Below are 21,713 nucleotides of genomic sequence, written 5' to 3' on the forward strand. Positions count from 1 at the left end.
CACCGGGCGCAACATCTGGGGGTTAGGGTTAGGGGGCGCAAATCCACGGGTTAGGGGGCGCAAATCCACGGGTTAGGGGGTGCAAATTACTTGCCTTGCCCCGGGTGCTGACAACCCACGCTACGCCACTGCTCCCTTCTCTCTCTCAAGTTAGTTTCTGGTCTAGTCAGCTCCAATTAGAACTCACAGCATTTTGTTATTGTCGAATTCCAAATAAAGTTTATAAAATCTATTAAAAAAGAAAGGTCCATACATGTCTAAGTGTCTATTCCACCTGTCTGTTCATAGTTCCACATAGTTCATAGTTAAAGTTTCACAGAATCTTTTCACAGAGTCTAATATAAGGATTTCCAGAATATTAGCCTTGTTTCGCCAGCCTAGGCTTCATCAGTAGAACAGGCTCATATGTAATATTACAGGATAGTGGATCTTATGGCATAGTAGTGGTTGCAGACTCTGTGAAAGGATTCTGTGGAACTGTAACTATGCATGAACTGACTAGAGAATGAACTGATCCAATGGGTCTTCTGCTTTTTTCGCTGAACTTTATGAGACTTCTGTTGAAATCTACAGTTTGATACAATGAATAGTATACCTTATTTATTCAAATGTACAGCCGGTTACATCTTGGGAATCTCAACTAAAGCATCTCTGACAAATGGCCACCCAAACTCTGCTTAAATACCTCCAATGAAGGGGAGTCCACAACCTCCTGAGAGAATTCATTCCACTGTCAAACACCTCAGGTTTAGCCAAAATCTCCTTTCTTGTAACTTCAATCCATTGATTCGGGTCCTACCTTCCAGAGCAGGAGAAAACAAACTTGCTGGATCTTCAATGTGAGAACCCTTCAGATATTTGAAGATGGCTATCATAATAATAAATAATAATAATAATAATAATAATAATAATAATAATAATTTATTATTTGTACCCCGCCCATCTGGCTGGGTTTCCCCAGCCACTCTGGGCGGCTTCCAACAAAGATGAAAAATACACTAAAATGTCACATATTAAAAATTTCCTTGAACAGGGCTGCCTTCAGATGTCTTCTGAATGTCAGGTAGTTGTTTATTGCTTTGACATCTGATGGGAGGGCGTTCCACAGGGCAGGCGCCACTACCAAGAAGGCCCTCTGCCTGGTTCCCTGTAACTTGGCTTCTCGCAGGGAGGGAACCGCCAGAAGGCCCTCGGAGCTGGACCTCAGTGTCCGGGCAGAACGATGGGTGTGGAGACGCTCCTTCAGATATACTGGACCGAGGCCGTTTAGGGCTTTAAAGGTCAGCACCAACACTTTGAATTGTGCTCGGAAACGTACTGGGAGCCAATGTAGGTCTTTCAAGACCGGTGTTATATGGTCTCGGCGGCCGCTCCCAGTAACCAGTCTAGCTGCCGCATTCTGGATTAGTTGTAGTTTCTGGGTCACCTTCAAAGGTAGCCCCATGCAGAGTGCATTGCAGTAGTCCAAGCGGGAGATAACTAGAGCATCCACCACTCTGGCAAGACAGTCTGTGGACAGGTAGTGTCTCTGCCTGCGTACTGTACCAGGTGGAGCTGGTAAACAGCTGCCCTGGATACAGATTTGACCTGTGCCTCCATGGACAGCTGTGAGCTAATCTGTTAGCCGCCATCCATCCTATCACATCTCCTCTCGGTCTCCTCTAGTAACACCGGCGGAGGAATGGGGGGAGTGCACTGCCCCCGGCACCATTGGGGAGGGGGGTACCATTGCCGCCGCCAACACGCACCGCGCACCCTCCCTGTGCCGGGCGCCACACCCCCACGGGTGGCGCACCACGTCTCCAGGATGCATTCCATGCTCCCGTGGGTGTTGCGCAAAGCCCCAGGATGCGCGCCACGCTCCTGCAGGTGGCATGCCACAGCCCCAGGACACATGCCACGCTCCCAGGGATGCACACCATGCCCTTAGGGCACGTGCCAGCCATGCCCCCGCCTGCTCTCAGCCCCCTGTGCTGCAGCATACAGCTTTGCCACTGTCTAGTAATATTTTTATTGCTTCCCATTCCCATTTCAAATTCAATTCCCATTTCAAATTTTGTTCGAGAGAGTGGGGGTCAGTTCTGGATGGGCAAGGAGTAGGGTTCTGTTTTTTAAAAAAGGAGTAATATTATGTGTCTTTGCTATGGGGAAAATTATAATTGGACCGTTAAAGTAGACACACAACCATGTTGTGCTGCTTCTTTCTATCATACTATAGCTGCTGTAATTCTGCAAGTTCCCATCTTGAGAGGCTGCCCAGATTTACTGTAAATGTCCCAAAGGCGGCACAATGCATATAAAAGATTTAACGTCTGCTACAGGGCTGTGCTCACTGTTGCTTTTTGCTCTGCCCTGTCACAAAACTGACTCTTGGGACGATTGCCCTGGTATTGGGAAGAATTATTTGCAGTTGCCCTGAGACAGAAATACTCTTCTATGGAGAATTCAGTTTAAAGTTCTTTTTTTTATAGTTAAAATGAAAACTGCTGCTTTGTGACTGCCTCATATGTCATGTAGGCTCTAGAAGACTTTGAGAAACTAGATATCTGATATAAAGGCTTTTTTATTATTTAAGGAAGGGGGAGGAGCCAAGGTATGTGTGTCTGATTTGTTTTTTAAGTTCATCATTATGTCTCCTTAATAGACTAATCAGATTTTTGGAAAATATGAAGGCATTTTGGAGAAATACTTTCTTTTCTACAAAGAAGAAAGGAATATGTCCCTTGTATTGAGTAGAGGCATTGTGATACTCTGGCACATTTGATTTCCAACAGAAATGCCATAATTTCATTAGTGTGGTCAATTAATCTCCCTTCTGTTTGATTTTTTTTTTTTTTACTTATCTAGGGAAAACATCCGTAGAATAATTTAAAAATGGGGTGCACATCATACAAAATTCAACATGCACTTAATTTATGCTTGCAGTTCCTAACCTCGAGGATCTGCAAGGCACTTAGTGGAGTTTGCATGAATAACTGAGATTGGGATGGAAAAGCAGACTGCTCCATTGTTTTCTTTAATTTATTTCTTTAATTTGTATACCAACTTATACCTGTAGATCTCAGGGCGGTTCACAAAACAAAATCACAATATAAAAACAGAAAATACAAAATCTATGAAAGGGACTTGTTTACCTGGGAAATGTTTGGTCTATATGGAAAGATTTGTAAATTTGTGCCTTTTTTAAAAAAACAAACAAACCCCACTCTGATCAAAGTTCTAAGTGTCTGAGGATGCTGAATTTTATTTCCTTAGGGAAACAGTTGCGGTAGCTTTCAGTTTCTTTATTTGTTTATTGCCCTGCCCAAGTTTGTTTATGGTGGGCCCGCTGTCAAAATGTCCTCACACAATGCAGCTGTGAGTGGCAGGTTATCTGTGGGTTCAGTTGGTGAGCGATAATGATCTGCAAAGAAACCTGGAGCCTGAAGGCATTGGCCTGATCACACATCCCAAAATGCAAGCTTATTCATTGTGTCAAAAATCCTTTTTTGACTGTGCTGCTGAAATAACCACCAGTATTATTCTGTGAGATTAAGCCCATCCGTTGCCTGAATTTATGCATCTGACGAAGGGGGTCTCAGGGCCATGAAAGCTTTTACTGAGATAAATCTGTTAGCCTTTAAGGGTACCACAAGATTTTTGTTTTTTTATTCATTTAGTAGCCATCTTTCCCTAGAGCAGGGATGGGAATGTGTGCCCTCCAGATGTTGTTGAATTGCAACCCCTGTCATCCCTGATGAACACGCACAATGGCCGCTGGAGTTCAACAAGACCTAGAGGCTTACAGCTTCCTCACAGTTATGCCTAGAGATCGGGAGAAGCAGGAACAGTTCATTCTTAAGGGCAGAGAAGGTAACCAGAAAGAGATGGTGGGAGAAATGGATATTGTAGAACTGTCATCGCCCCTCCTCCCCTTTGTCTACCTTGATCTCCTCTTGACTACTCTGCCTGTTTCCAAGAGAGCCTACAGAATTCTCAATATTTTATTTTTATTTATTACATTTTTATGCCACCTTTATATTCCAGTGAGCTGGAGGTGGTGTACATGGCTCTCCTCCTTCCGATTTCATCCTCATAACAACTCTCTGAGGTAGGATAGGCTAAGAGCTTTGCAGCTTCTGAATCCCTTGCCTTGCTTTTATACTTTGCAGTCATGGCTTTTGGACTGTGTGCTTTGCTGCTGAACCTACTATTGCTGTAGGGGAGCGGGTGGTGCTGTGGTCTAAACCATTGAGCCTCTTGGGCTTGCCGACCAGGAGGTCAGTGGTTCAAATCCCTGCAACGGGGTGAGCTCCCGTTGCTCTGTCCCAGCTCCTGCCAACCTAGCAGTCTGAAAGCACACCAGTGCAAGTAGATAAATAGGTACCATTGTGGCGGGAAGGTAAATGGCGTTTCTGTTAGGGCTGTCGTAAACATATGCGGCGCCGGGGTTCAAAGATCCGCCCGGCGGCCCACCCCGGTTGCCCAGGGTTGTCGGCCTTTTTTTAGGGGGGGGACCCCAAAGTTGACCTTTTTTTGAGGGAAGGTTCTCTAGCGTTGTTGGGCACCTGGGGGTTGGGCAACCAACACAAGCTGCAGAGAAGCCCAGTGCAACAAACCAGCCTGAGGCGTTGGCGTCAGCGACTGAGCTAAGCCGGGCGCCTTGTGGTATAAGCAGCATGTGCTGGGCGGGCCTCTCCATGGCCCTATGCCAATCTCAGGCACGCAGGAGGGCGGAGCTGGCCAGCCACCTCAGCATCTCACTGGCTTGGTTGCCCCCGAACTTGCGGCACAGTGCTTCCCGCAGCAGAAAAGTCCGCCGCGGCTCTTCAAACGATGGGCGGGCTCTTCCCCGGACTCAACTCTTGGGCCCTGGACTCTCGGACTGGTGCTCCTGAGAGCCCAGCGCCCGGGTGCCCTGCACCCCTAGCTCCTATGGGTAAGACAGCCCTGGTTTCTGTGCCTCTGGCTTCTGTCATGGTGTCCCGTTGCACCAGAAGCGCCTTAGTCATGCTGGCCACGCCCCGGAAAACCTGTCTGCGGACAAACACTGGCTCTTTGGCCTGAAAGCGAGATGAGCGCCGCAACCCATAGTCACCTTTGAGTGAACTCAACCATCCGGGGGTTCTTTACCTTTACCATTGTCGCTACCTTGAACCACGGGACGCGGGTGGCGCTGTGGGTAAAACCTCAGCGCCTAGGACTTGCCGATCGCATGGTCGGTGGTTCGAATCCCCGCGGCGGGGTGCGCTCCCGTCGTTCGGTCCCAGCTCCTGCCCACCTAGCAGTTCGAAAGCACCTCCGGGTACAAGTAGATAAATAGGGACCGCTTACCAGCGGGAAGGTAAACGGCGTTCCGTGTGATGTGCTGGCTCGCCAGATGCAGCTTGTCACGCTGGCCACGTGACCTGGAAGTGTCTGCGGACAGCACTGGCTCCCGGCCTATAGAGTGAGATGAGCGCACAACCCTAGAGTCTGGCAAGACTGGCCCGTACGGGCAGGGTTACCTTTACCTTTACTTTTTACCTTGAACCACAAGTGAGAACCCCTGTTGTGTTTTGCACAGGAGCAGAACAAGAGATTTCTCTTTACAGAAAGAGTTTATTTTGTACCTCCATAACCATCTTTGTGAAGAGGTTCTCTCCCCCCTCAAAAAAAGAGGCACGAACCTGAATTTCCTTGTTCTGCTTGTTTGCCTCTTCCTGGGCCTATCAGAGTCTGGATAATAATAGCAACAGTAATAAATCAGTGCCCCCCTGCTGTTTTTATAAATGTTAATCAAATCTGTTAAATGCTTGACAAGTTGTTTCCCTACCAAATTATCATTTTAAGTCATTACTTGATTAAAGCAAGAAAATAAATCTTTTTTCATAAAAAGGATGTATTAGAAACAACATGTGGGTATGTTAATCACTTTTTTACCACAGCAGAAAAAAATTACACGTGCATTGGGGGAAAAAAATGCTAATATTAATATTTACAACTGGGGTGGAGGAGTCTTTCTTTGGCGATCGCTCATAGCCGAGTAAGATTGTCTTCCATAAACATGGTTTTAACAATGAGTCCATAATGGACTGTGGAGGCCAATTCTGGATCCACATGTCCTTCCACAGTGGGGACATTGGTTTCCGGGTGGGAGTTGATCACGGTGTGGATTTTCCAATCGTGCCTTCCTCTTAGCACGTTTCTCCCTTGCGTCCTGTGTTCGAGTGTCTTCAAAGATGAGTGCCGCAATCCCAGAGTCGTCCGTGACTGGATCTAATGGTCAGGGGTCCCTTTACCTTTACCTCGGTTTAAGAACAGCCCTGTTTACGAACTATTTGGTATAAGAACTCCGCAAAACCGGGAGTAGTGTCCCGGTTTGTGAACTTTACCTCGGTCTATGAACGGAAGCCGAACGGTGGAAGGGCACAGCCGGCAGGAGTCCTCATTAGGGAAAGTGCGCCTCGGTTTAAGAACGGCTTTGTTTAAGAACAGACTTCTGGAACAGATTAAGTTTGTAAACCTAGGTACCACTGTAATGAGTTAGATATTAGTCTGTAGCTCTTGGACCACACCATCATGCAAAGAGATCCATCTGCATGTTATAATGCAGTCTCAGTAGAAACATTTTTCATTTCTTGTTGAGTACAGTAGGTTTGTTCCTGGCTAAAAGTGAATATATAATTAATGTGAGGCTTTTATAATGTAAATAATATATGGCAATGAATGATCTTTTAATTAATACGCTTTGTGTTTTATTTAAAATGTGCTTTAGAACCATCGGTGTGTAGGGGGGAGGAGCAAGGCCATGTCCTTGGGGTCAAAATGCTCTTTGGTCCTGACCCTCTCCTCAGGCCCCACATGTCATGTGGGGCCTGATCGGCAAGTCCTAGGCTCTATGGTTTAGTCCACAAGCCCTACTGGGCCATAAATCCCTTGAGCCTTGGATCCCTGTGTGACAAATAGCTGTGCATTTGGGGGGTCTCCTCATCTGCTGTATAGTATGCAGCGCAGGCTACGTTCCTGTGCCATTTAATGCAGCTCACGGCATCCAGACAGAGAAGACTTCGCTGTTTATTAGGGGATATATAATCATTTAAGCCTGACTAAGCTTCAAAGCCCTAATGCGGGTGTTTGGCCAACAGAAATGAGATGTAAATTTGCACTGAATAGCCACTGATTACAGAAAGATGATTAATGAAAGATTTGAAATTGATTTATGGCTGCAGTTGTCAAGGCCTTCGCCACGATTGTAATATTATCTGCGTGAAAAGCTCTTGGCAAATTAGAGACAAGGGAGGCAGGGTGAAATAACAGGTTTTCTGTCAAAGGACCGCTGCATTGTGCGGTTTTGTTGTCTGGTCTTGAATGACACAGGGCTGAGACCTTTTGTTTTGTGTGCCAAAAGATTGCAGCATACAGAGAGGCCTGTGTTTTCTAAAGTACTGGGAGAGCTCAAGACCAGTGTTTTGTCACAGCATTTTCCCTTAGTGGGCCTGCAACTAAACTCCCCCCCCCCCATTTTTTGTGGTCTCTCCCAGGCAATATGAGAAACTAACCGACCAGAAGCTGAAGCATGTTTTTCAGGAAACTTTGGGGGAAGAATCTTGGTGTATATTCAGCATCTCTGTGTAATCCCTTTTCAAGAGCACAGATGAGATACCCAAGAGCAATAAATTTTGACTATGAATGTCCTATTCCATAACAATAATAATAGCAATAATTTTATTGTTTATACCTCACCCATCTGATTGGGTTGAACCGGCTACTCTTGGTAGCTTCCAATATATATACAGGGGTACCTCGGGTTACAGACGCTTCAGGTTACAGATGCTTCAGGTTACAGACTCCACTAACCCAGAAATAGTACCTTGGGTTAAGAGCTTTGCTTCAGGATGAGAACAGAAATCGTGCGGCGGCAGCGGGAGGCCCCATCAGCTAAAGTGGTACCTCAGGTTAAGAACAGTTTCAGGTTAAGAATGGACCTCCAGAACGAATTAAGTTCTTAACCTGAGGTACCACTGTATAAACATAATAAAACAGTTAACTTCCCTATACAGGGCTGCCTTCAGATGTCTTCTAAAGGTTGTATAGTTACTTATCTCCTTGGCTTGGGGGGTTGTATAATTCCACACCCTCCAATATTTCTCCAATGAAAATAGGGACGTCCTACTATATCCTTCAGGTCTAAACCACAGAGCCTAGAGCTTGCCAATCAGAAGGTCGGTGGTTCGAATCCCCACAATGGGGTAAGCTCCCGTTGCTCAATCCCTGCTCCTGCCAACCTAGCAGTTCAAAAGCACATCAAAGTGCAAGTAGATGATTAGGTACCACTCCGGCGGGAAGGTAAACAGCGTTTCCGTGCGCTGCTCTGGTTTGCCAGAAGCGGCTTAGTCATGCTGGCCACATGACCCAGAAAAACTGTCTGTAGACAAAGTCCGGCTCCCTCGGCCAGTAAAGCGAGATGAGCGCCGCAACCCCAGAGTCGTCCGCGACTGGACCTTACGGTCAGGGGTCCCTTTACCCTTTACCTTTACTATATCCTTCAGCATTTCTGCAATGAAAATAGGGACAAGTGGGATATCTTGGGATCAGATCAGAAACTGGGACAGCTTCTGTAAATCCGGGACTGTCCCTGGGAAAAGGGACACTTGGAGGGTTTGGGAGAATTGCCCCTGACCTTGGGCTAAGTCTGAGAAATACTGGTGAGGTCAAGGTGGGCTCTATCCAGCTTGGAGCTGAGAAAGGAACCCGGAAAACAAGCCCCTGCCAACACAGCTCTTCAAAGTTGGGCGGGCAGGGCATAAAAGACTTGCTTTGCCTCTGCACCTGACAGGTACTCTGAGCCCGGAATGCTGCTTTAAAAGGAATCACATTCTCTGCCTGCTACTTTGCTACCCTTACGTTGGAAAGGGTCTTTCAGACACACAGCGCAGAGCCATTTCATGCAGTCTCAACGAGCCTCTTCTTTTGAACCGGCGAAGGATGTTCTTTTTCATCAGTTTGCTCTCCAGCATTCAAGGGGAAGGAGGAGTGGGGTGGGGGAAATTCACACAAACGGCGGTGGCAAGAAAGGTGACTATTTGCCAGCTTAATATAGCTATCTGCTCCGCTGCAGACAAGCAGAATCTGAAGGAAGTCTGAAAGGCAGCGCAGCCTCAAAGCTGCACCCTGTTCTCCTCCTTTTTCTAGCCCTTAACTTTCCTCTTGTGGGCGAGCTGTCTGCACACTCACGTGCCTAGCCTCCAAATCAAGTCCCTTCCCCGAAGTACATGAAACGAATGAATTTTGATTGCGTTTAACTGTGACCCTTGCCTAGGAAAGGGTTGATGGGACAGGAGAGCAGGCGAGGCTTGCTACCAATCTGGGTGCCGCTGCGTTGAAAAGTGTGCCCTGTTTCATAAGGGTGGGGGTTGGTGCAGGTCAGAAAGCGGTTTTTAAAAATTGCAGGGAAAAACATCTTCTGCAGCAGTGCTCCCGAGAAATGTGTAAGGATAGCAGGGGAGGTTAATGAGAATCTGAGCCTGGAGGCAAGCTGGAGCATTAGTCAGGCCTCCAACTTAAATGCTAGGTCTGGTCCCTTGATATTCAGTATGTACCTGGCATTCCATGGTATAAATGAGCAAATTCTATTGGGCACTATGATCAGGTCTTATCAGATCTTTTCTTTAAAAAAAAATTGAGAAAACTTAATCCATATTTTAAATATTTATGATTCTGAGCTGTTGCAATATCTTTTTTTTAAAAAAAGTCCCGTATTCCATCTGCTGTTTTTTGCTTAATATTTCATAAGTTTATTAATACGAAGCCCAGTCTAGTTGGGGAAAATATTTTACTTATCATGTGCAGTGTGCTTGTGCCAAATATCCTGACTTTCTGGCTTTGTAGAATTGGTCCCTTTCGCTGTGTTTTTTGGAGCGACATCTGCTCATTTTCAATTGGATTTTCCAGTTAACTCTAATTGGAAGTTGGGGCGCAGTTGGATGCAAGCTGGACCTGAAAATGGGGCTGGCTTTTCAGTGTTGATAAAGGCCAAGGTGAGGCACACACCCACTTTGAGGTGACTCAAAACAAATAAATAAGCAAACCCAGATGACCGATGCCTGGGTGAAGTCCAGATTTGGAGTCTGAAAGCGGGGTTTCCACGCAGCCAAGGTATTGTTAGGAATCTGGGGGTGAAAGACGCCCTAAATTCCAAATTAAGCTAGTGGTAGAATTTATGTGTGGGATGTGGGTGGCACTGTGGGTTAAACTACAGAGCCTAGGGCTTGCCGATCAGAAGGTTGGCAGTTCGAATCCCTGCAATGGGGTAAGCTCCCGTTACTCGGTCCCTGCTCCTGCCAACCTAGCAGTTTGAAAGCATGTCAAAGTGCAAGTAGATAAATAGGTACCACTCTGGTGGGAAGGTAAACAGCGTTTCTGTGTGCTGCTCTGGTTTGCCAGAAGCGGCTTAGTCATGCTGGCCACATGACCCGGAAGCTGTCTGTGGACAAACGCCAGCTCCCTCGGCCAGTAAATCGAGATGAGCGCCGCAACCCCAGAGTTGTCCATGACTGGACTTAACGGTCAGGGGTCCCTTTACCTTTTGGAATTTAGAATCATAGAATCATAGAATCATAGAGTTGGAAGAGACCACAAGGGCCATCGAATCCAACCCCCTGCCAAGCAGGAAACACCATCAGAGCACTCCTGACATATGGTTGTCAAGCCTCTGCTTAAAGACCTCCAAAGAAGGAGACTCCACCACACTCCTTGGCAGCAAATTCCACTCTCGAACAGCTCTTACTGTCAGGAAGTTCTTCCTAATGTTTAGGTGGAATCTTCTTTCTTGTAGTTTGGATCCATTGCTCCGTATCCGCTTCTCTGGAGCCACAGAAAACAACTTTATAGAATCATAGAATCATAGAGTTGGAAGAGACCACAAGGGCCATTTATGTAGGTTTGGCGTATTAAAGCCAGGAAATAGCCAGACTCGTGTATTTAGGATAGACCCAAGTATGTATTTGAGCCATGCTAGACCTTGCCAATCCTTTAATTAAGCCGTGGTAGAGCTGATTAAGCCGGCACTGGCCTGCTGCGGGAGGTGTTAGGTTGGGGTAGTGGGTTATTAGCAATATCACAGAGTCATAGAATCATAGAGTTGGAAGAGACCATGAGGGTCATATAGACCAACCCCCTGCAATGCAGGGATCTTTCACCCAACATGGGGCTTGAACCCATGACCCAGAGATTAAGAAGTCTCTACCAACTGAGCTGGGATGCGGGTGGCGATGTCACGCTGGCCACGTGACCCGGAAGTGTCTCCGGACAGCGCTGGCCCCCGGCCTCTTTGAGTGAGATGGGCGCACAACCCTAGAGTCTGTCAAGACTGGCCCGTACGGGCAGGGGTACCTTTACCCTACCAACTGAGCTATTCAGTACCAGGGATCAAAGAACCTCACCATAGTGGGCAAAATGGTGAAACCCCTTTGACTGGAGAGATAAAAGCCAAGTGCTTAAAGAGAAGTGATGTGGGCAGAAGCTTAGTGCAGAGTGTTGGGAGTTAAGCAGCAGAAGTAGAAGCAGTTAGAAGCAATGGGCTGGGGAGAGGGGGCCAAATAGCAACATTTGACAATGAAGGGGTTGGAGTCTCCTTAAGTGAAATGCTTAAGAGCCAGAGCCTCTTGGGTTCTGTGGACCCCTCCTACATAGGCTCAGCTCAGGGATGTGGGTGGTGCTTAGGTCTAAACCACTGAGCCTCTTGGGCTTGCCGATCTGAAGGTTGGTGGTTCAAATCCCCGCGACGGGGTGAGCTCCTGTTGCTCTGTCCCAGCTCCTGCCAACCTAGCAGTTCGAAAGCACACCAGTGCAAGTAGATAAATAGGTACCGCTGTGGCAAGAAGGTAAACAACATTTCCTTGAGCTCTGGTTTCTGTCACCGTGTTCTGTTGTGCCAGAAGCGGTTTAGTCCTGCTGGCCACATGACCCGGAAAGCTGGACCAACCCCAGCTCCCTTGGCCTGAAAGCAAGATAAGCACCACAACCCCATAGTCGCCTTTGACTGGATTTAACTGTCCAGGGGTCCTTTACCTTTTTACCTTTAAGCTCAGGTTGTATATATGTGTAAATGACCATATATCATAAAGATACCACAGTCTCCACTGTGCCTGATTTTTCTAACAAGAAGCACAGACCCTGGGTCTGTGATTGAAATTGCCTGGAATATCTCACTGGAGCAAATGGGGTGCAGCATGTACTCCTTGGAGACAAAAGTGGGATGTAGATGAAATAAGCTCATCTGCTTACCTGCTTAAGATAGCTGGAGGGGCCAGCCAGAAGCAGATATCAGTTGCCAATGTGGCACCCAGAGATCTCCATGTGGTTGCAGTTTGACCCACACCAGTAACACAGTGCGCCTGGCTAATTTCTATCACTGAGCAGGGCACAAAGGGGTAGGGCGAGCAAAGGCTTTTGGGTGGCACGGAGACTTGTCATCCTAGCTTAAACATGTCAGAAACCCATGATTTGGGTTGCCAATGTGGGTGACTGGGTAAACTGTTTTAGGATACAGAACTGCGACCGGGAGGAGTTCTGATGGACTAGCTTGAAAGAAATGCACTGCTTGTGTATTGGGGTTGGGTCAAAGTGTGTTTGTGTTGTCATCTGTGTTTGCTGATCATCTTCTTTGGGAGGGATACTTTTGTGATTACAGTGGTACCTCGGGTTACATATGCTTCAGGTTACATATGCTTCAGGTTACAGACTCCGCTAACCCAGAAATATTACCTCTGGTTAAGAACTTTGCTTCAGGATGAGAACAGAACGGACCTCTGGAACGAATTACGTACGTAACCTGAGGTACCACTGTACTTAATTCATTCCGGAGGTCCATTATCAACCTGAAACTGTACTTAACCTGAAGCACCACTTTAGCTAATGGGACCTCCTGCTGCCGCCGCGCCGCCAGAACACAATTTCTGTTCTCATCCTGAAGCAAAGTTCTTAACCCCAGGTACTATTTCTGGGTTAGCGGAGTCTGTAACCTGAAGCGTATGTAACCTGAAGCGTATGTAACCTGAAGTGTATGTAACCCGAGGTACTACTGTACACACCTGTGATCAGGTGGCTGTTTCTTGGGGGTGGGTTAGTGTTATGAATCTGGGGATATAATGGCCTGTTGGGCTCATTCAACCAGCCAAGGGTCATTTCATGTTTCTGGTGAGGGGGTGGGGCAGATTCAGGGTTTCCTGATGTATGGACCTGTGTGATGCACACTTTTGCAAACCAAAATGCATTTGTCAGCCAAAAACATAAGGAGAAAATTCTGCACTGCCCCAGTTGCACTGGGTAAATCGGGACACACACACACACACACACACAGAAAATCAGTCTGAATCAGTTGATGTCACCGTTAAACCAAATACAGATGGAAGACAAACCACACTATGAGTCATTAATACTTAATATACTGCTAGTCTGCCCCAGAAAAGGAGAGTACATCCATTTTCTTATTTGGGCAACTCGCTTACCTCCATCACGCGGCAGCAAAATTAGCTACGAATGGTGGGGTGGTGGGCAGGTTCATAGCCTAAATTTGGCTTTTAATAAACTCCTTCAGCCTTGGTAGTTGGGATGTATCTTGTCCTCTAGCAGAATAAGCAGCCAGCCAATTTCCCACCTTTACAAATTGTACCTAGCCATTCAAGCAAGCATTTGCCTCGACAGGAGATGTTTTTGCAGCCAGCATTTTAAAATTAGCACTTGAACCTGAGGCTGGTCTGCCACATGCTGTGTGCCTTGTATTTTTAGTAGTACGTGTGATATCTTGGTCTTTATCACTGTGCATTTATATCTGAAGTGAATAGCGTGGTTGGCAGGGGCTGTGAGCCTCCCTCCCTCCCGTTAACTCGCTCGCTGTTTTTCGCCCCTGAACACTTACGATTCAGAAATAGGCCTTGCTTATATAAATGATTTAACACCAGGTAATTGAAATGCATGTATGTTTTCCTTCTCAGGTTGTTAGAGACTTGGAAGAAACATTTAGCATCAAATTAATGTCACATGTTCTGGGGTTTAATCTCATAGATAGTTAAGTTACGGATCTTGCAGTCATGTGGCGCTCAGACAATTTGAACTGGGTAAAAGCCCTTCAAGTGTGCTGCAGTTTCTTTTTCTGTTATGTGGCGTCCTAGCTGGTTTTTCTTTCAAATCACTTTTCTGATTGTAAACATATGGCACCCCCTGCCATTGGATGGGGAATGTGCTTCTAGTGCAGAGCAATCAATCAATCAATCAATCAATCAGTCAATCAGGGCAGGTCCTATTAATGGCTATTATCCATGGTCGCTAAAGGATCCTCCATATTCAGGGGTCTTAGGTGGAGCAGATGGGGATCGAGAACCTGGGAAGCTAGCCCATCTGCAAAAAGAAAAACTCTGATCCTAAACCTTCTGCCTTGAGGGATATCTTCGGGAAATGAAAAGGTGTAAGGACTGAGTCCTACACAAATCTGGAGTGGAGCCCCTAAGATGGTTGGAGGGCATCTTGTGTGTGCCTCCTTCTCAGGGGCGTAGGAAGAGGGGGCAGGGGGGTGGTATGCCTCGGGTGTCATTTCTGAGAGGGGTGACAAAATCTCCCCATGGCGGATCGCTGTGCTGCCCCCCCGGGCGTTGATCGCCCCCCTGGGTGCCAGTCACCATGCCAATCGCCCCAAATGGCCACCGGCCACTGGCTCCAAGCCGTCCGCCTACTGCCTCCCCCCCCCACAGCTGTAGGGCAGAAGAGGCCCCGCGGTTTGCCCTGCTCCTGTGGGCGGTTTGCCGTGCCCTAGGTCCCTGAGAGGCTTTGAAATATACTCGGAGTCGAGAGTGGATTTCATGCTCTTTCATTCAGCTCATAGTGGTGAGGAGGAGGAATGGAAGTTCCCCCAGAATGTCTGCTTTATATACATTATTTACACAGTGGGCCCCACGTGATTGGCTAATTCCGGGATTCTCCTGTAGGCCAATCAGGTTGCGGATTCACTTCCACCTGCAGCTGGATTGGGTGGTTCCTGTGGACCAATCAGACTGCTGCATTCTGGGTCCTATTGTTCTAGGACCAATCAGACTGCTGCATTCTGAATCCTATTGTTCTAGGACCAATCAGACTGCTGCATTTTGGATCCTATTCAACTCAGTACATAACAGGCTTCCTCCACCGCTGGTCCTTCTGGTAACTCCTGCAGCTTGGTCAAAGCTGGTGCCAAACGTATTGCTCTGTTTTCTTTTGGACCAACTCAGCGAGGCTGAGAGGGGAGTCTTGTCGTCTGGGCAGCCAGGAGCTCCATACACACTGCTCAGGCTTGCATTCAGGGAAGATAATTTTGGTGCAGCACTGGTTTGACTTAACCCCCGGAGGAGCACTCCATTGTCTCTTGGGGCAGATGGAAGCCAACCAGGTGATAAGAACAAGGCTGCTGCCTTCAAGGCCTGCTTGTGGATTTTTTGTGGAAGCCTTTGGAAATGGAATCAGGATTCTGAACGAGAGAGATTTTTAGCCTGAGTAGTGATTCTATTTCATTTCATTTAAAAGCATTCATACGCTGTTTAGTATTTCAAAAATCTCTAAGCAGTGTACAGTCCAAAGACAAACAAATGATATACAGTGGACGCAGCGACATGTCTGCGCATGTGTGGGTTGCAATTTGGCGTTTCTGCGCATGCACAAAGCGCGATTTGGCGCTTCTGCACATGTGCGACTGCCGAAACACAGAAGTAACCCGTTCCGGTACTTCTGGGTTTTGGCGGTCCACAACCTGACAAAACGCAACCTGAAGCGTTTGTAACCCAAGGTATGACTGTATCACTGAAACAAAAACGCAACCTAAAACTAGTATAGCAGCAATGTTAAGCACCTTCTTATTATGTTGAAAAGTTTCATAGCCGTTTGATCAGTTCAATGCCTGGTGATTCCTTCTCTTTATTTCATTTAAAGTGCACTGATGTCTGGCATGTTAAACCTTTTGCAGCGGGTGGGTTGTAATAGAAATCTCGGGAGGTAGCTGTAGTCTTGTTTGTGCTGCAGATATGAATGGCTTGATGGTGGGAGGTAGACTGGAAGTTGCTGTCCTGCGCTGAGATAGGAATCAAGGTACAATAATAGGGAAAGGTCAGGGTGCCTGGATAAGATCTTGACGATCTCCCTTGTGGGTTTGCAGAGATAAGCAGCCTTCACTCACTAGCAGCAGTAGCAGCTGCTTTTTCATCTCGTTTCCTTCTCAAGTAACTTTGTAGCAATTCCAGACGGGAGAGAAAGGGGCAGTTCTTTTCATCTCTGCTGAATATTCTGTTCAGAATGGCTGGTGGCAAGACCTCTGCTCCCCTTTATATATTGTTGCTAGGCAGATCTGAAAATTTGAGACCCCTGTTTTCCTCCCCCTCCAGCTTTTTAAGAAGAGTCCTGCTAGCCCAGGCACCCCCAAACTCGGCCCTCCAGATGTTTGGGGACTACAACTCCCATCATCCCTAGCTAACAGGACCAGTGGTCAGGGATGATAGGAATTGTAGTCCCTAAACATCTGGAGGGCCGAGTTTGGTGATGCCTGGGCTAGCCAGATGAAGGGTCCATCTATTCCAGGGGTGGGGAAGCTTTGGCTCTTCAGACCTTGCAGCTTCCATCATTCCATCCTGAACACAGACTCAGTTGGGTTACAGACTCTGCTAACCGGAAGTAGTACCTCGGGTTAAGAACTTTACCTCAGGATGAGAACAGAAATCGCACAGCAGCGGTGCAGCAGCAGCAGCGGGAGGCACCTTTAACTAAAGTGGTACCTCAGGTTAAGAAAGGTTTCAGGTTAAGAATGGACCAGTGTTTTGTCACAGCATTTTCCCTTAGTGGGCCTGCAACTAACCCCCCCCCCCATATTTTTTTTGGTCTCTCCCAGGCAATATGAGAAACTAACCGACAATAAGCTGAAGCATGTTTTTCAGGAAACTTTTGGGGAAGATTCTTGGTGTATATTCAGCATCTCTGTGTAATCCCTTTTCAAGCCCACAGCTGAGATACCCAAGAGCAATAAATTTTGACTACCCTTACTGACCACTGGTTCTGTTAGCTAGGGATGATGGGAGTTGTAGTCCCAAAACAGCTGGAGGCCCAAGTTTGGCCATCACTGGCTGAATATTTGTCAGCTGGTTCCCCTGCTTTCCCAAAAGAATAGAGAACATATTCTTCAACATTTCTCCGATGAAAATATGGATGTCCTATTCCATAACGGGAACAATAATTTCATTACAGTGGTACCTCGGGTTACAGATGCTTCAGATTACAGACACTTCAGGTTACATACTCTGCTAACCCAGAAATAGTGTTTTAGGTTAAGAACTTTGCTTCAGGTTGAGAACAGAAATCGTGTGGCGGCAGCGCAGCGGAAGCAGGAGGCCCCATTAGCTAAAGTGGTGCTTCAGGTTAAGAACAGTTTCAGGTTAAGAACAGACCTCCAGGACGAATTAAGTTCTTAACCCGAGGTACCACTGTATTCCTTTAGATCAGGCCCCCACATCCGCACACATGCCTCACAGAAATAAATTTCTTGCTGGCCTGACTGGTGCTCAGGAGGCCGTAAATGAGCCCTCACAATGTCTGTAGCCATTTTCACAGCTGCTTCAACCAGATGCGGAGAGTAGCTTTCCGTTGGATGGCAACCTCTTGCCTGCTCAGCCTCTGGCAGCACACTTCTGGCCGCGGCAGAGAGGAGCAAGACAGCTGTAGCAAATATCCCTTGGCCAGAAGCAGACAGGTAGTGCGATGAGTTAGCAGGTGGGCAGACTGCACAGAAGACAGGTGGGAGACTCTTCTCAAGCGGCCGTTACAGAATTTTTTATAATGATGGGGGGTGTTGCAGTACGCAGCGTGTAACACCCCCCCCCACTGTGTTCACACACAATGTCTCCTCAAAGCACCACATCACACACGGCACCACACAATTTCCAACCCTGTTCTGCTCAGGGAAAAGATGGCTACCGAAGGGGGGACTTGGGGAACTGGTGAAAGACAGCTATAATCCCTGAAACCTGGGATCAGGTAGACAACAACCTTTTGCATAAGAGATCATCACTGGCACCCTGGCAAATGGGTGCCAGACAGGTAGTCATCCTGTGGACAATAGCAAACCATCAGGAATGGATTAGGTTCTTGGTCAGGACAAACCAGGAACTTGTAAATATTTTTTTTCAAACTTACTTGATGGGTGTGAGGTGGAGGTCAAGGGAAGGATGGGGGCAAACCTGATGCTCAGGTTTCTGTCACCAGACCCTCCCAATTTGTGATGTATTTGTGATGTATGCATGATGTAATTTTAGGGGTGTTGTGGGTATCTTTGTAAAAATGATAAAAATGGGAGCCATCCTTTGTTCTGGGCTTCTTCTTGCTTCTCCCATGTGGTGGGCAACAGTCCTTTAAAAGAAAGACCAGACCTATTGGCTGCTGTTTTGCTCCTATATTCCTGGCTGGTGTCTTTGTTTGATAATCCAAGTGAGCCTAAGGATTTTCCTATAACATGGCTTTGAGAACTGATAGCTAAAAGTCTCCCAGGTGCTTCTGGCCCTACAAAGTTCTATTTGTGGGCTCCTTTGTGACTAGATCATTGTAAGAGGAGGAACCATTAGTTACCCATTCGTAACGTGTGTGCTTTTATGGATCGCTACCGTGAACTAATAGACATAAGCGCCAAGTACCAAAGTAGAAGTACGCAACTTGAGGATGGAAGGAATCGTTGAGGCTAAGTAGTGCGGCATAAGACAAACCAGTCAGAAAACAATGTGATTCTTCCTTAGTGGAGCTTTTATGAGAACATTGTCGGACACACGGCAGAGGCTGTTTACTTCCTTACGAGCTTCACACGCCACAATAAACAATTTCTTCTCCATTGTCGAGGGAGCATCAAGCTAGAACATATAATGCATTAATTGAACAGTAATGGGGTAGTTCAGCTTTTGGTCTAAGTTTAACACTTCAGTAACTGGGAAAGGAAGAGCTTACTGGCAGTTGCCATAGGCAACTTGAAAAATTGGACCAGGTGACTGGTTCCTGGTTGCTGTAGAAGATAAGAAGCAGATTTCTCCAGCTTTCCATGTTTGCCTCTGTGTGTATGACCTGGGCATTTCCTCTTTTCATCCCCTCTGCAATTACTAACTTAATTTGAAGCGTGTTCTCCCAGGGATTCTCAGAGCAATGTGGTAGAACCTCTTTTCGTGTTACGTCTCAGCTCTGGAATGTATGAAGCAGTGGTAATGATGTGCAAAAGGGGGGAGGTGGTCAGAATGCACCCAAAAAAACAGGATTCTTCTTACTGGCAGAATCAGGTCACATTCTCTCCCTCTCCCTCTCTCCCCCCACCTTCCCAATTTAGCTTTTAGAATATCTGGCAGACACCCAACTTTTGCAAACATACTTCACTTCTGCTTACTGAGGTCTACCGCAGTTATCAACATAGAATTACAGACATTTGCAATCTGTTTTTTAAATGCGTGCTTTCATTTTTCTCCTTTTTCTCTCCTCCCTCCCCACCCCCAAACGTTTAGTGGGAAGAAATTGGCGAGGTGGATGAGAATTATGCGCCGATCCACACATACCAAGTATGCAGAGTCATGGAACAGAGTCAGAACAACTGGCTTCTGACGAGCTGGATCTCCAACAAAGGAGCCTCTCGAATCTTCATTGAGCTGAAATTCACCCTTAGGGACTGCAACAGCCTTCCTGGAGGACTTGGGACTTGCAAAGAGACTTTTAATATGTATTATTTTGAGTCGGATGACGAAGACGGAAGGAACGTAAAAGAAAACCAGTACATCAAAATTGATACCATTGCGGCGGATGAGAGCTTCACAGAGCTAGACCTTGGAGATAGAGTCATGAAGCTGAACACAGAGGTGAGAGATGTTGGGCCTCTTACCAAAAAGGGATTTTACCTTGCTTTCCAAGATGTGGGTGCCTGCATTGCGCTGGTCTCTGTGAGGGTGTACTATAAGAAGTGCCCTGTGGTGGTTCGGAACTTGGCCATCTTCCCTGACACCATCACCGGAGCGGATTCTTCTCAGCTTCTGGAAGTCTTGGGGTCGTGTGTGAACCACTCTGTGACAGACGAACCCCCACGGATGCACTGCAGTGCCGAAGGGGAATGGCTGGTGCCGATTGGGAAATGCATGTGCAAGGCAGGCTACGAAGAGAAGAACAACACTTGTCAGGGTAAGGATTTAATGTTGGGAATAGTTTGGCTGGTATAGCTGGATGATCAGCTGCAATGTCAGAGTGAATAGATACATTCCTTATCATAATGATGGCAGTGTTTTTATTTCACACATGCACATAGCAGCATAGTTGGAACTCGTTCGGTACATCGACACCCTACCTTCTCGGATGCTGGGGGCACTGTGGTCTAAACCACTGAGCCTCTTGGACTTGCCGATCAGAAGGTTGGCGGTTCGATTCCCCGCGACGGAGTGAGTTCCTGTTGCTCTGTCTCAGCTCCTGCCAACCTAGCAGTTCGAAAGCACGCCAGTGCAAGTAGATAAACAGGTACTGCTGTGGTGGGAAGGTAAAAGGCATTTCCATGCACTCTGGTTTCCATCACGGTGTTCCATTGTGCCATAAGTGGTTTAGTCCTGCTGCCCACATGACCCGGGAAGCTGTCTGTGGACAAACGCCGGCTCCCTCTGCCTGAAAGCGAGATGAGCACCACAACCCCATAGTCACCTTTGACTGGACAACTGTCCAGGGGTCCTTTACCTTTTTACCTTTACCTTCTCGGTGAAGGATCTTCATGCACTCAGCCACAAGTTGTCACTTGATAAAGAACAGAGCAATGTGCACGCATGCACAAGTTAGCCCTTAGTTGTCAAACTCTGACTTTCACGATGCCAGAGTTCACACCGAGCCTCCTTAGAAGAACTTCAGATGAGTAGGCAAGTGACATTGTTACTCTGCTTTTCTTAGATGGCTGTAAGCTGGTGGCTGTGGCTGCATTTCAGTAGATGGCCATGGCTGTGTTAAGCTAGAAACAAATGTAGATTTGCCTGTGGCCACGGACAGAGTCAGCCCTAAGGAAATAACTGGATTGCAAAGGTCCAGACACCTTGGTCTTGTTTTATGGGCTTATGAGTACAGCTATGTTTGTGGCAGCAGCCCATGGACAGAGTAAATCATAATCTGGACCCAAATTGCACAGAAAGCAGACAAGGGCACCAAAGGATTGTTGTTATCTGTCTCTTGAGTTATAGTCTGCAATTTATGCTTAGTAAGTGGTTGCTTGTCTGCACCGATGAACTCCAGGTGTGTGGAGACAGGAGTGCCTAGGTATAACGGAAACCCATCCTTTCATGATACAAATGCACTTTGTACAAAAGTGCACTATATTCTTACAAGCATTCTTGCAGTCTTCCATGGCCGCCTCGGACCATCCAATGTGTTCCATCAGCTGCTGCTAATAATACACTTTTTGCCGTTTTGCTTTGACTCATTGTAAATATGGCTTTGGTCTAAGTCTGGCTATATTTGCCGATTGCCCTGGAGGTTGAGTTGCTTGTGCTGTATAGATGGCCGTCCGTCATTGCTTTGGTTGCGGTGTAACAATTTTGTTTTTACACTTGAATTATTATTTCTTGTGGGTTGTCCTGGAAATGTGATCGAAGGGTGGTATAAAATTACTTGTATTTATAAATGAGCAAATGGTTTTTTTAATGACTAAGAAGCAACAGGGTCATTCAGGGAACTTGGTGAGTAGTGTTCTTTTAAAT

At 46.8% G+C, this 21,713-nt stretch overlaps 1 protein-coding gene and 1 long non-coding RNA gene across 11 annotated transcripts in view; one reads left to right on the forward strand and one right to left on the reverse strand.

The window, feature by feature from the left end:
- Window positions 1-21,713, reverse strand: part of LOC310661666 — a 651,353-nt gene that overhangs the window by 290,735 nt on the left and 338,905 nt on the right. The window lies entirely within an intron of this gene.
- The window catches only part of EPHA5 (EPH receptor A5), a 245,705-nt gene that overhangs the window by 37,221 nt on the left and 186,771 nt on the right, over window positions 1-21,713 (forward strand). For all 10 annotated transcript variants that reach the window (XM_083407520.1, XM_083407522.1, XM_083407527.1 and 7 more), the window contains exon 3: window positions 19,503-20,166. In XM_083407520.1, the coding sequence (XP_083263646.1) occupies window positions 19,503-20,166 (664 nt within the window). The remainder of the gene's footprint in view (window positions 1-19,502; window positions 20,167-21,713) is intronic.

The sequence above is a fragment of the Podarcis tiliguerta genome (genome assembly GCF_965153285.1).
Source record: "Podarcis tiliguerta genome assembly, chromosome: 13".
In the NCBI taxonomy this organism is placed as follows: domain Eukaryota; kingdom Metazoa; phylum Chordata; class Lepidosauria; order Squamata; family Lacertidae; genus Podarcis; species Podarcis tiliguerta.